This window comes from Macrotis lagotis, chromosome 1 (genome assembly GCF_037893015.1).
Source record: "Macrotis lagotis isolate mMagLag1 chromosome 1, bilby.v1.9.chrom.fasta, whole genome shotgun sequence".
Taxonomy (NCBI): domain Eukaryota; kingdom Metazoa; phylum Chordata; class Mammalia; order Peramelemorphia; family Peramelidae; genus Macrotis; species Macrotis lagotis.
Genome location: NC_133658.1, coordinates 122,632,017 through 122,646,848, shown reverse-complemented (window position 1 = coordinate 122,646,848; position 14,832 = coordinate 122,632,017). Strand labels below are relative to the sequence as shown.

The 14,832-nt window shown below is 39.0% G+C and overlaps 1 protein-coding gene across 1 annotated transcript in view; it reads right to left on the bottom strand.

Moving 5' to 3' along the window:
* Window positions 1-10,312: 10,312 nt before the first annotated feature.
* SLC1A4 (solute carrier family 1 member 4) overlaps window positions 10,313-14,832 on the bottom strand; it is a 36,527-nt gene continuing 32,007 nt past the window's right edge. Inside the window, exon 8 of the mRNA XM_074207283.1 lies at window positions 10,313-11,616. Within this exon, the coding sequence (XP_074063384.1) occupies window positions 11,382-11,616 (235 nt within the window). The 3' untranslated portion in view covers window positions 10,313-11,381. The remainder of the gene's footprint in view (window positions 11,617-14,832) is intronic.

The window sequence follows — 14,832 nt, the reverse complement described above, 5'->3', positions numbered from 1 at the left end:
TCTTCTGACTCTCAGGGGCTATTCATCTCAGAGACAGCCCTCCTTCCCCCTGCCCTCCCATCAAAGATCAATCCATTACTACATAATTCTAGCAAAGGGAATATGCTTTTAGAATACATGTCCAGCTTCATGGTGGTTATCCCTTTCTGAATGCAGTTCATATTCTTCATCAAGTAGATTGGGGGAATCCAATTTGCCCCTTGCTACACAGAGAGACTCTCCCATATGCTTATGACCTCCCTGAGAGAAAAAGAAGTCACCAAAATCAATTCAAGTTCACAGCACCGAGGTATGTATTATTCCATTTTAAAACTTGGGTTGAATGGAGTGAATCATCAAAACATCTCAGGGAGAGCTCCTTTCTTGTGAAGTCACATTTTCCCAAGAACTTTCAGGGAAGTTTAATGGAGAGAATCCTGAGTAGCTTCATGTTCTTGAAAGTTTGTGGCTGGATCTTTGCATCTTATATTTTTTTTTTTGTGAAAATGTTTCAGGGGCATGGCTAATACTATACTCAATGCTGGTTTCTATTGAATTCTGATTGGCAAGGTGGACTGAGGATGCTCCTCTTGATATCAACTACAGTATTTTTTAGTTTTCCTATGAAAGGGGATTTAAATTCAATTTGACAAAAGTATCTACTATATGTAAGACAAAGTAGTGAGACCATATTTATCAGATATATCATAGGATATAAAGGATATATATATATGCATGAATATAGGAAAAGAGGATATATATAGGAATATGTATATTCCTACATATAAATATTAGAAGAGAGGGAAGAGCCCTTAGAGGTTATTTAATCCAGTGGTATCAAATTCAAATAGAAATGGTGGCCTCTAAGTCTTTTATATGTGGGACCATATTGACTTAGAAAAGTACACATTTATATAATATTCTTTTTATTTATATGTCAATACATTAACTTCAAGTAGGAACTACATCTCAATCTGGTTTAAGCTGTACTTAGGAGTGGTGTGAAAACTACATAACTCTGATGTAATTCAGTCCTCTTAGAGGTAATTAGATGGTATAGAGGAAGCCTGAAGTCAGGAAGACCTAAGTTCAAAACTGGCCTCACACCCTTACCAACTGTGTGATCCTGGGCAAATCACTTAACCTCTGGGCAAATCACTTAACCTCTGATCGATTGCCTGATAAAATGGATCGGCTGGAGAAGGAAATGGCAAACTACTGTGGTATCATTGCCAAGAACACCCCAGATGGGGTCATGATGGGTTGTATGGAATTGAGCACACAACAACCTCTGACTAACTCCAAGACCTCAAGGATTATCATGGGTGCTTCAAGTTTAGGTTCAGTTATTTAACTAAATGCACATCTCCAGGGTCAGGAGATCTAATAGCTCTCATTGTATTGTTTTTTAACTCCTCTTGTGGTTGTAAAATACAGTGAATGCCCAGGAAATGGCAGGTGTGTGTGTGTGTGTGTGTGTGTGTGTGTGTGTGTATGCATGTGTGAATCATGGCTAATTGAATTTTCTGGTTAACTCATAAACCATAGATCCTACGATGTTTCAACCTTTGTTGAAAAATCCAAAATTAAATTGTCAAGTTAAATGTGAATTTAACTTGTCCCTTGACAAATGGGAATTTAGGCACAACTTCTACATAACATGGTGCTCCAAACCAGATCATCAAATCTACTTCTTCCCCACTGGGGCTTTAGTTTCTTCTTCCAGAATGACCTGGGCTCTGATAGGAGAGTTTGCACCTTTCAAGACTGGAGGCAAGCTTCTGCCTTGTTTCTTTTCTTTCAATTCCAAACCATACTGCCCAGACACAGCCCCTCCCTCCCAGCTCTCTTCCAGCACCCCTTTATTTTATTAGTTTGTCTTTCCCCATTAGAATGAAAGCCCCATGGAGGCAGCTTGCCTGAATCTCCCATTTTTCGTGCTTTTTTGTATATCTTCAGGACTTGGCATGCCTGGAACATATTATATGCTGAATTAATAAATGTTTACTGAATTGTATTCACTTGGTGAGTCAGGGAGGGAGTCATCCTTCCAAATATAGTTTGTATCTTATTAGACCATACCTGCATATGGGGTAGAAAAATTGGGCAGAATCTATATTAAGCTGAGGATTTTTGATGGAAAATTAGATAATAATTTTTAAAAATCCTGGGAAGGAGTTCATTTAATTATGATTTTTCTTTTTCCTAAAAGAAAATGGCAGATAATTCTAACTGTGAAAGCTAATTATTGCTCCTAGGATACTATGTTGCTGGGTTCAGTCTACATGTGATATGGAAAAATTTTAGTGGAAGGTTCTGATTACCTGAGTTCTAATTAATTGAATTTTTCAGCTTTGTAACCTTTGACCAATATGAACAAGTTACAGTCTATGTTGGTAAAAAGAATTCCCACACCCAATCAGATTTTTGACATGCTAGTAGTGTAGGTTGATTTCCAGATCCAGAAAATAGTGCTAATTCAATTTGTAGACAAGTCAACCTAAAAAATCCGGGTCTAGGTTGCCTATTGAATTCAGAAATCTGTATGACTTGTTCGCAAACTTACTATGTTTACAATTAAGAAATCAAAAGACCTTCAGACATAGTATGGATTGCTTTTGTTTTTTTTTCTTAGGGCTATATAACAGAAAATTAAAGTGGCAAGGAATAGTGGAACAAGTAATTGGTTTTGGAGTCAGGAAGACTTGAGTTCAGGCCTTGCATGTACCATATATTCATTTGCCTTCTTCCACCACACCTGTGGCCTCCTTCTTCTATTGACCAGTTCCTCCTGGAACCTTCATTTTCAGGAAGGGTCCAAGCCAACCATCCTTCACTCTCTAGATTTTGCCACCATCCCTCCACTCTTCTGGTCCCTTTCTCCCTTTGGTGAATTCCTTCCAGGATCTCCATTGGAAGAACCCAGTCATCCTCATTCTCTGGATTTTACTGTTATGCCCCCCATACATGAACTCTCTTCCTGTTGACATCTTTCCCCATTAGAATGGGGAACTCCTTAAGGTCAGAGACTTTTTTATTTGTATTTAGTGATTAGCCCCACTCTTAATAAGTGCTTGTGATTGGACTATTCTGTATGAGCTTGGACAAATCACTTAACTTTTCATTGAGTAGGTAACTCTCCAACTCTAAATTGAAGGAAAAAAAAACACAAATCAAACCCAAACAACTACAAAACAAAAAGAGATAATCTTTATGCTCACTATCTTTGCTTTGACTATATTTATAAGCCCAAAGTCAGCCTGGAGAGCAGTTTTCTTTCTAAGTCATTTAAATAGTTTCTTAGGGTCAGCTTTGCCTCTGTAGTTATTACAGATTCTCTCAGTGGACCAGAGCTGAAGAATACTATACTCTCAGCTTGCTAAGAGGCAGAAACTAAAGCCAAGGGAGATAATGCTTGGACCTAAGAGGGATTGTTGGCTTGTATCTTATTCTGGAGCTTGTTGGCAGCGTTCCTCCAAGGCGGGGAGGGAGGCATGGACTGAGGTCTGTGTGAGCAAGAAAGCCCAATTCCTCCTAAGCAGCTGTCAAAATATTATCAGGGCTAGAGTTTGGAATTGCCATCCTCCCATATTGTGGAAGAACAGACTGGCTGAGCAGGCCAGATTGTTCAGATGTGTCTTCCTCTGTCAGTCTCCCTAAGTGAAAAAGGATACAAACACTGGCAAGTGGGGAAGCATTAATGACTTCAACAGGATGCAAACTGATTCAGGACTGTTTGGAAAACTTTCAGACTGCATTGTGATTAATTTGTATGCTGATTATTTAAGTTGGCCGATTCTGACATTTTAAGTCACCAGGGCCTGGAGCACAGCAGGGATAACTTACCTTTCAGCTTTGTGATTTTTTTGTTTAGGTTTTTGAAAGGCAAATGGGGTTAAATGGCTTATCCAAGGCTATACAGCTAGGTAGTTATTAAGTGTCTGAGGCCAGATCTGAACTCAGGTACTCCTGACTCCAGGGCTGGTGCTCTATCCACTGCACTACCTAGCTGCCCCTCAGCTCTGTAATTTTAGAATTCTATAAGGGAGCCTAAACTTCAAATGTGGACTTATTTTTAAAAATTGGATCAAATCCAATACTGTAAATGTGAGCATTAAACCACAATTTTACAGGCTCTAGAGGTCCAAAATTTGTACTTTTTACACAATCAGTAATCTCTTTAGACTTAGTCACCAATTCAGTTTAATGCAGTTCAATTCAAAATATTTGTTGAGTACCTACTCAAAGCTAGGCACTGTGTGGAGACAAAGACAAAAACAAAAAAAAAAAACCAGATCTACACTCGATTTACCCTCAAAACAGCTTACATTCCATTGGGAGTCTAAAACTTGTATATAATCAAGTAATTTCAAGAGGCACAGTATACTCAAAGTCTAGGGGCTGAGGTGGGGGAGCAAGAAACTTCTGGGGTTTGAAGAGAGCTAAGGATTCTAGGGGACCAACATTAATGTGGTGCTTTTAAGGGTTTCACAAGCATTATTAAATTTCATCCTTGTTATAGATGAGGAAATTGAGAAGGACCTGGGAGCTTTATTGATTTGAGAAAAAAGCATCAACTGGGAAGGGCAGAAGGAGGGATTTCAATCTAGGTCCTTCCAAACTACAAATCCAGTCTTCTTTCCATCATCTGACCAAGGGGGTCATTAACTAGCCTCAGGCATGAGTAGAGAAGGGAAAGGAAGAAGAAATCAATCAGAGGACAAAGGGATAAAGGAAGAGAGAGACAGAGGTTTCAATGAATAAGCACACAACAAAGAAATTGAATTACTGGGTTCAGATCACTGCCATTCCATTCAGTGTTTTGTCACCAGGAGCAGCCCCAAGGTAATTGCCAATAAATAGGAAGGCATGGTTCTGTCATACCAAATCTGCCCTAGTCTTGTGGGAATCCATATGCATTTTCACCAGAATTACCTCTTGGTGGTGAGGTTTATTAAGTTTATTACCCACTCTGTCAAGTACTTCTTTCTATAATTTGAGTTTACTTAGCTCAATTTGAAAGGGTACCAATTTGTCAAATTGCTTAAGAATTTGAAGAGTAAGTTCATTGGTCTCCATCATTTAAAAGCAAAAAAAAAGAGAAAGATATGTTGATGAAGTTGGAAATTCCAATGCAGCACTAGGAAATGACAGCTATCACCATAGCTGGTGGGTTCTCAGGTACCTCATGGAGTGGTATATGCACCACCCAGAAATGGAGCTTTTAGGAACTCTTTTTTACTACTTTGTGAACCTGGAAAGATGGTGGGTATCTTTTCAGATCTGGCGGAGGTTAGGTATGTGCTGCTTCCATCTGGAAATCTTCATAGGGCAGGAAACTTTATTCAATCTGCATCTTTGATCTACTGTTTATTCTATCCTTTGAATAAATTATATCTTACCCAAATAAGAGAGTCAGAGTGGGCCTTCATAGGGCAGGAAATTCTATTCAATTTGCATCTTTGATCCATTGCTTTCAATAATTTACATTTTACCCAAATAAGGGGGTCAGAGTGGGTCAGAATGCATGGCCCAGAACTATCTCAGGTACCACTCCAAGCTGCTTCAATAGTTTACTTCCCACTGTTTGATAGACTGATTAGTCCCATCCCTGTTAAAGACAGCATACAACCCATTAAACATGCATTCTGAATTAGCTATTATAATTTATTTCTGGTGTTACCAATGTTGTTTTAAACACTTGTCATGCATCAAAGAAGACAGTCCTTGCTTTAGAGGTTTACAACCTAATTAGGAGAATTGCTCATGACAAGCAGCTGGACGTTTTTATATTTTTGGAAGTTTCCTGGGCATTCCCTTTGTAAAACTTTTAAAGGTGAGTGCTTTATATTGGCCAAGACCAGGATGAAGTACCAGAAATGCTTCAAGTATGTCATATGTTTTTCTTCCAAGTTTGATATCTACCTCTGGCAAAGCTTTGCTGCTGTTTGGGCTGCCTTTATCTGTGCCCTTTGATGGACTAAGTTACATAAGGGCAGAGGTTACCATAGATGTTTGGATTTAGTAATTTGCAACCAGTGAACCATAGCCTTGGACTGGGCCCAGCAATCAGCCAATAGTTAAAACTTGTCCTTGAGATACTTCCCCTCTGCCATTTTCTACTATGCACTGACTGATGATATCCATTTGGTGAAACAGGTCATCTTTAACATCTGGCTTACTGGAAAGACTTGCATGAACTGATGCTGAATGAAGTAAGCAGAACCAGCAACACTGTGAGCTGATCAACTATGATGGACTCAGATCCTCTCAGCAGTTCAGGGATCAAGGACAATTCTAAAAGACTGGTGATAGAAAATGCTATCTACATCTAGAGGAAAACTATGGAATCTGATTGCAGAGCAAAGCATACTATATTCACTTTTTAAAACTTCTTTTATGTTTTTTCTTTCTTTCTCATGATTTTTCCCCTTTAGTTCTAATTCTTCTTTCACAGCATGACTAATGTGGAAACATGTTAAACACAATTCTATATGTACAACCTGTATCAGATTGCTCACTGCTATGAGGAAGGGGGAAAAGAAGGGAGGGTGGTAGAAAACTGGAACTCAAAAGTTTACAAAAAAGATAAATGTTGAAAACTATCTTTGTATGTAATTGGAAAGAATAAAATAACAATAAAAAATCTGATTTAAATTAATCCAAGTTAGAAGGCCCCAGATCATATTAATGTTAACTCTGAGCATTTCAAAATAGGCAAAGCTGAGGTTAAGATGAAGTTTGGCAGAGAGACTGGATTTTTAATAGGTGCTCAAAAAACATTTTTAAGTAGACAAGGGATAGCAAAGAAACACTTTTCATAAATACAAAGAGTAACATCTTGGTTCTTCTTGTCTATTTGGTACCAAAACCTCCTGGCACACTTGCAAAGATTGGAGTAGAAAAGGAAGTTAAAATTGCTATTCCTTTTCTTAACATCTCAGGTAACTTATTTGGATGAATCTATTCACTGGACATACATGGCCCCATGATGATCAAATTAATTTAAGGATGTCAAATGTTAATTCAACATTACCAGCATCATTTGCATTTGTTATAGAAGATGCCAGTGAGGAGAGCTTGGTTCTCTAAATTAAGTCATCCCCATGAGTTTGAATCCTTTGGTGCTTTCTTTTCCTGAAAGACTCAAGTTTGAAATAAATACTGAACACCATTATAATGATGAGTGATGCTGCTCCTCAAAATATCATAAATCGAGAGGCCACTTTTGTCCCTTTACGAATGTGGGCTTCTCTTTTCAGTTGTACTTTGACTGAAAACAGGGCCAACTCCAGTGTCAATTGAAGAGACCAAAATGTAGATCAAGTGATTATTACACATTAACCAAATCCATAGCTATGTCACTTGAAATCCAGTCCTCGGATCTTCTGCAGTAAATTTGTAGACTAATTTCATTACTTGTAGGTTATTTTTATCATCATACAGATTGTTAAGTTGTATTGTGGTTTTGCCCATAGAATGATGATAGGAATGTGTACACTACCATTTTGGAGTTGGTCATTTTTTTTCCATCCCAAATCTTTAGCTCTAATTGGAGTTGTGATGAGATGACTCAACCTACCAATCAATACAGAAAGTTAATCTGGAGATTCACGCTAGTGTCAATGGCAATCTAAAATTGTTTTGTTGTCTAAATTTTTAAAAGAAGGAAATCCATGATTTACTGGCAGCAAATTAGTTATTACATCTTGAATTTATTATGTCACAATAGCTTTGTTTTCATCATGTCTGATTCTTTGTGACTCCATTTGGGGTTTTTTTTTTTGACAAAGAAACCAGAGTGGTTTGCCATTTCCTTCTCGAGCTCATTTTACATATAGGGAAAGCAAGGCAAACAGGGTTACATGACTTGGCCTGGGTCACATATCTATTAAGTATCTGAGGTCATATTTGAACTCAGGAAGAGGAGGTCTAACTCTATTGTATCCATTACACTGTCTGCCTATCTCACTAGCTACCCTTCCTAAACTTTGCTTACACTATTCCATTACATAGTGGTATAGTACTGAATAATAAGCTCTTCTATGGAGAGGTCCAAACTCAAGTCATTGGTTTGGAGAACTTCCAACTTTAGGATGCAACTGGCCACACTCTTCCACTTAAGTCTTAAGGGACTGAGAGTTTATGTGACTTCCTTCTGGTTACTCAGCTGGTATTGTCAGACTAAGAGCTATGATTTCACCCTAATACTACATTATGCTATTCATTGGCATAGGAGAGCATTAAAAATCCCAATGTAGGCTCATCAAAGGCACTCAAAAAGATGATTAATGGGTCTTCCTTTTGGTGATAAGCCATATTAAACTTGGCCTGTTAGGATAAATGAAATAGAGAAGGATAAAGAAGCAGCAGAGACCAGTAGAAATCATGTATTTTGTTGGCAAAGACTGTGCTCTATTTTAAGGCAAGTGACACACACACACACTCACATGCATACAAGAAAGAGTTGTTAAAGATGATCATCATTTACAAAAAATATCAGGAAAAATTGGAAGACCCTGTCATGGGCATTAAGGAAGATGTCTTACTCCTACAAAACAAAACAAAAAACCTCCTGGCAGGCTTGGGCCAGACAAAGGCAAAAAGAAATTGTCAATTATCATTCCTTTCAATATGTCAAAGGGGGTTGATTAAATGAATAGATTAATTTGAATTCTGTTCTCCCCCCGCCAAGCTTCTAGGGTTAAGTTCAGTCATATTATGTGATTATATTTTGTTTTCTCAACTCTGCTGTCCTTCCTTCTATAGCTCATTTTATAACATTTCATAATTGCCTTTGGCTGAATAAGTGAATGAAGGGAGAAAGTGGGGAACAAATCAGGACATCTGGCTATTCATTTCTGTGACAATTTAGGCCAAAGTCCAAGTAAGGAAGAGCTTAATTGATAGAAACTATTTTTCATTGGTTAACTAAAACAAAAAGCAAACCATCAGTGTGCACATAACAAATTTTTTGAGGCAAGAGGAGTGGGAAACAGGAAGGGAAGATTTAATTGTTTAAAAACCACTAGAGTATTTCCCCCCTTTGATTTAGGACACAAGCTTCCATGTGTCTAAGAGAGACAAAAACATGCCTGCACCTTGCTTGCCCTTCTCATTGACCTCTGTTTATTTTTCCATTGGCTGTCACCAAACTTCAAGAGTACTGTTTAGCTAAGCTGGCTTCTAGGGAGCTAGACAAGAGGAATTTTCTCTAGAGAATGAAGAAACAGACTTTTTTGTCACCTTTCCCTGTTCCTAGGTTTCTTCCTTGCCTCCTGCCTGGGAACAGATCCATAGTACACACATATACAAAGAGGAGGAGGAGGAGGAGGGAGGGCTTCCTCGTGACCCATCAGTCTCCCCTCTACCCCTTTCAATCAATCAATAAACATTTATTAAGTGCCTACTATGTGGCAGGGATAGAGTGCATCTTTGTGGGGGCTCGCCCCTCCCCTGGGATTTGAGGAGAAGTGAGCAGAACAGGGAGAGAGTTGGGGCTGGATGTGGACCAACTTGGGCTGGGAACCAATGCAGCTGAGCCCAAGCTTGGGAACTGCTGCCCTTCACTGTGAGTTTGGGCAAAGGCAGGTATCACAAAACTGCCCTTTCATCCACCCCAATGATGAGCAACCAAAGGAGGGAAAATGATAATGATTAAAGGAGAGGAAGCATGGCATGTTTAAGACAATCTAGCAATAGATTTGACCTCACACACACAAAATTTCACACAACACAATGGGGGTTTGTGTTTACACTCATACAAACATGAAACAAAGCTCTGCTTATAAAAATCAGTCTAAATGAGTATGATTGATATCTGTTTGGACAAAATTATTACTTGGCCATTAAATAAAAATACCTCCCAGATATTTCCTTTAAAAGAACTCAGTGAGCTTTTCTTAGATTAATTCATCTGGCCTCACCAATCCTTGTGAGGTAGGTAAAAGACAGGTATTCTCCCCATATTACAAACTGGGGAAGGAGAGGAGGAGAGTGAGGCCCAGTGACTTGCCCAAGGACACAGAAGGATGAAGTACCAATGTCAGAAGAAGATCTGTGGTCTCCTTCTTTTTAATAGGATTATTTTGCCTTCTTTGCTCAATGCACCAAAACCTCTCACAAAGTTTGATTCAGATGAAGCCAATATGTCACTGGAGGAATGCAGAGCATGTGGTTCAGTTTCTGATTATTTTCCCATCATTTCCTTTTAAAGTACATTAGATTCTTCCCATAACATCCAGCACAATCAAAACTAGGGAACCTGGGATAATGTGCCCTTCCTTGGTCCTGGTGATACCCTTTTGGCAATGTGTCACTCTAGGGAATGGAGTAGCAGAATTAAAATATGATGAAATTCACAATTCTCTCTCTCTCTCTCTCTCTCTCTCTCTCTCTTTCTCTCTCTCTCTCTCTCACACACACACACACACACACACACACGCTAAATGAGACAGCTGACATTACACCATGGCTATAGCACCACAGAGTGTGATCTCGTGACCTTCTAGTGGACCAGAATTAATTACAACACATAACAACTGTAGCACTGCCAAAATTCTAGCTTGCCAACCTCAGGGAAATGATTGGCTTTGACAGGTTTTGAGGGTGAGAGCAGGTGGATCAAGCTAGTCAGGACTCTGGGCTAGAAAGGAGCCTACCTCAGTCTCCCTAGAAGACTAGAGTTCCCTTGTCACTGATTGGCATATGAGCTATGCTGAAGCCCAATTGGTAGGCTCTAATTTGGCACAGTATGAGACTATGGGTACAGAAGTCACATGCATTCCTCTTAGGGTACAACCTCTCCGAACAACTCTGGAATGCTCTTGGCTTATTAATTCCATTTGCTGGGTATGTTGGAAGAAGAGGTGGGAGACAGACAAGGGAGAAGTCAATTTTGTTTTTTTTTTTGCTTCCACTTATTAGGCAATATTGGGGATCCCCTACCAATATGCTTCCTCTCCACCTCCATTAACCTGGAAGATTTGTTGAAAGGCAGCCTTTCACACATACCTAACTAGATTTTAGGGGAAAACGTATTTGCTCTTTTTCTTCTGAGCTTTAAGCAATGTGCTGGTGGTAGGTCTTAGGGAATTATATTTAGAAATGGATATTCACATGTATGCACACACAAGAGCATAGATGCACACTTACATACATACACAGAGCATTATCTGTACATGAACAGAGAGAAACATGGAAGTGTTTGTTCCGGTTCAAGATAAATGGGTCCCACTGGGAAGCCCCAAGACACATGCTAAGTAATACAAATCACCTAGGATGTTGTCCCAAAGCATCCCTCAGGAGGCACAAAGGTCCAAGAAGTGCTTGGTTCAGAAGGGATACAGCCAACACACTGGCAGACCACCTCTGATGGGCCCAACAGGAGATTTCTCCATGGCTCACAGGACTGACTCCTTGGATTCTAACTCAGGGACACTAGCTGGAGGTGGGGCTGGGTTTCGGTGGGTCACCAGAGGGGAGGTCTCATCCTCGGACTTGCAGTTGGGGACTGCCTCTACTTTCACCTCACTGAGTTCATGGTCCATCTTCTTTGTTGCCTTCTCATTCAGGTAATGGAGTATACCAGCACCCAAGGCATCCCCTTCCACATTCACTACAGTGGTGGTACGGTCCCTGTGGATGTCCAAAAAAGAAAAGCCATGCTCATGTTAATCCTGAATGTATAACAAAGAGTGGAACATTCCCTGTTTCTGTATTTAGAACTACTGGTTACAATATATACAACATTATAAAATATCATATAATAATATAAAAATAAAATATGTAGTATAAAAATATTATACATAACAAAAATATATATTATATATACATATATATGCATACATATGTTTGTATGTATTTACATACACACACAAAATATAACCAATGCTGGCTTTAGAGTGAGAAGCTCTGGTTTGAACCTTAGTTCTGCTATTTACTATCTGTGACCACAAGACATGTTACCACTTGAATCCTAATTTCTTCATCTTTAAAATGAAGGAATTAGATAGTTTTAAAGACTCATCTATCTTTAAATCTATGATTCAATAATTAGGGAGAAGTTATATTTTAGGACAACATAAACTAAGAGTATGATGTCTCCTGATTCCAGTGGATCTTCTCACTGAATCTGTTAATAGTAACTAGCCCTCAAATAGTTCTTGGCTGCAAAAACTGGCTTTTCATAGACAAGAGCCTCACATAACCTCTGAGGTTGGCAAGGGATTTATGTAACCCCATTTTATAGATGCAAGAAACTGAAAGACTAATTTTTTAAAAAGTTTTTGTAGAAATAGAAGAGAATGATATCCCTGCTGCACAAAGATAAAAAGAGGGATCACAGAATTATGGATGGAAGAGAAGGAAGAAACCTCAATGACTGCTAGATCCAATGACCTCATTTTACAGATAAAGGAAATAAAACTGGAAAAATCCAAGGGATGTGACCCAGGTCCAACCATGAGTATAATGTCTGAGGTAGGATTAGAACTTGGGCCTCAGTCCTCATCTAGTTTTCTATTCTGGCTCCTAGATGGTAACTGATATTGTCTTTTCCCGGGGAGCTTGTGTGACTTTTTTTTTTGTCTGCTGCCTTTCCTTGGGGCCTTATCTTATTGTCAGTTTTACAGTAAATTGTTTCCTAACTAGCTACCTCTGAAACAGTTATTTCTTTAGTGCAGGAGAAAGGAGAAATCCTTTAAAGAAGAGGGAAAAAAAGAGAAACCAGTCTGGGATATCGCCTATTCCCTTTAAGAGTCCTACCTATGGACAAGAGATGGTAATTTCAAGCATTGGCTATATAGGTCTTCTTCAGCCCTAGGTAAATCCTGTCAAGTAAAAGAGACTGGATTCTTTCTAAAAGACGAAGCAATGTCTTCAAGTGTCTAGATAAATTTAGCATTTAAAGAAGGTCAGAGGCAGCTAGGAGTATCAAAAGGGGAGGGGGGAAGTCAGTTCCACTCACTGAGCCCTGGAGATAGAATTTTAGGATACCAAACTCACAGTATACTCTCCCAGCATTACGAGATACAAAATGGATAATTTTGATTATATTAAATTTCAAAAGTTTTGCACAAACAAAACCAAATGTAGCTAAGATTGGAAGGAAAGCAAAAAGCTGGAAAACAATTCTTTTAAAATTTACTCTCTCTACTTAGCTGTACCTAGTGACTGCCCTGACTTCCTTTAAATAGGAAATGTTTCTCAAACAAGTTAATTCTAATGCTTTCTCTCTGATAATTATTTCCTACTACCCTGGATGTAGCTTGCTTTGTACATCTGTGGTCTCCCCACATTGTACTGTAAGCTCTTTAAGACTTTTGGACTAAAGAAAGCCTGTTGCATAGTAGGTGCTTGAGAAATGTTTTCTGATTGATCCAAGTCCTATTCCCAATTTTGGAACTTAGGTGAAAGGGGTAGGTGGAGGTTGGCTTGCCATCTCTATGCCTTAGCTTGCTCGAATGTAAAATGGACAAAACCACTTTTGTTATATAGTCTTTGACTGTGTATGACGTTAACTCCATCCTGAACCCCACTTCTAATTTGAACCTTATTCCTAACCCTAACTCAAACCCTAACCTCAAATCCCAAACCCTAATTCTAACATGAACCCTAACCCTAACCCCAACCTAACACCTGAACTCTAACCTTAGAGTACTTTATGTCTTGAGGTTTTATGTTTATAAATGTCAGTTATTAGTAAGTCTTCCCAACTTCCATGTTGCTAGGGTTAGCAGATCTAAATTATGGTTTGGTCTGGTCTCATCCACCATGGTGTTTTCTTCCCCTTTGGAAATCTCTCTCCTGAGTGTCAGTAGATTGCAAAAGAAGGAGCCACCTGGAGAAAGGTTCTTTCCTTGGAAATATCACCTTTCTTTCTAGTGGGTGGTAGGTACCATCCAATGGCCTGGACTTTCCCTAAGCCTTTGTTCCTTGGGATGGACTCTAGCTCTTACTGAAACATTAGCCTTCCCCAGAAAATGCTGGCACTGGAAGGAACCTAAAAGATCCATTTGTCCAGTCCCTGTGATTTTTCAGATGAGGAAACTCAGACCTTAAGATGTTAAATAATTTCCTTAAAGTCCCACAGTCAGTAAGTAAAGTGATCAAAGTAAGATTCAAACTTAAGCTTCATGACTTCCAGTCCAGGCCATTCACTCTGCAGTTATTCTTGATTTTTGGGTTATGGGGCCACATTTAGAGTCTGACTGACTTCTTTCTTTTTGCAAGGCAAACGGGGTTAAGTGGCTTGCCCAAGGCCACACAGCTAGGTAACTATTAAGTGTCTGAGACTGGATTTGAACCCAGGTACTCCTGACTCCAGGGCCGGTGCTTTATCCACTACACCACCTAGCTGCCCCTGACTGACTTCTTCAAGTATTTCAAGTCTATGGTGAATGACCCCTTGAGAATTATCATTTGGTTTTAGGAGAGGGTTCAGACTCTACCTGCCATATTGCTTTTCATCTGTAAAAGAAAGATAATAATATTTGTAATAATGACTTCATAGAGTTGTTGGGAGGCTTTAATATATGCAAACTACTTTGTGAGCTTAAAAGGACTATATAAAACTTAATAGGTATGATCATTTGTCTTGTTTCATTTATTTGACTTTTCTGATGCAGATGCCTTATCTCTCAGCTAGGCTACAAGGAAGCAGCCATGACTTACCTTTCTCTGTATCCCTCTCTGAGCCTAGGACAAGAGAGTACTTGCTCCATAAAAGAGGGTATCAAAGAAATGAACCTAGAACTGGAAGGTCTCAGATAACATATGAGCCAATATTCTCATTTTACAAATGAAGAAACTGAGGTTCAGGGATATAAAGAGAATTTTTTAAGGTTATGTGGG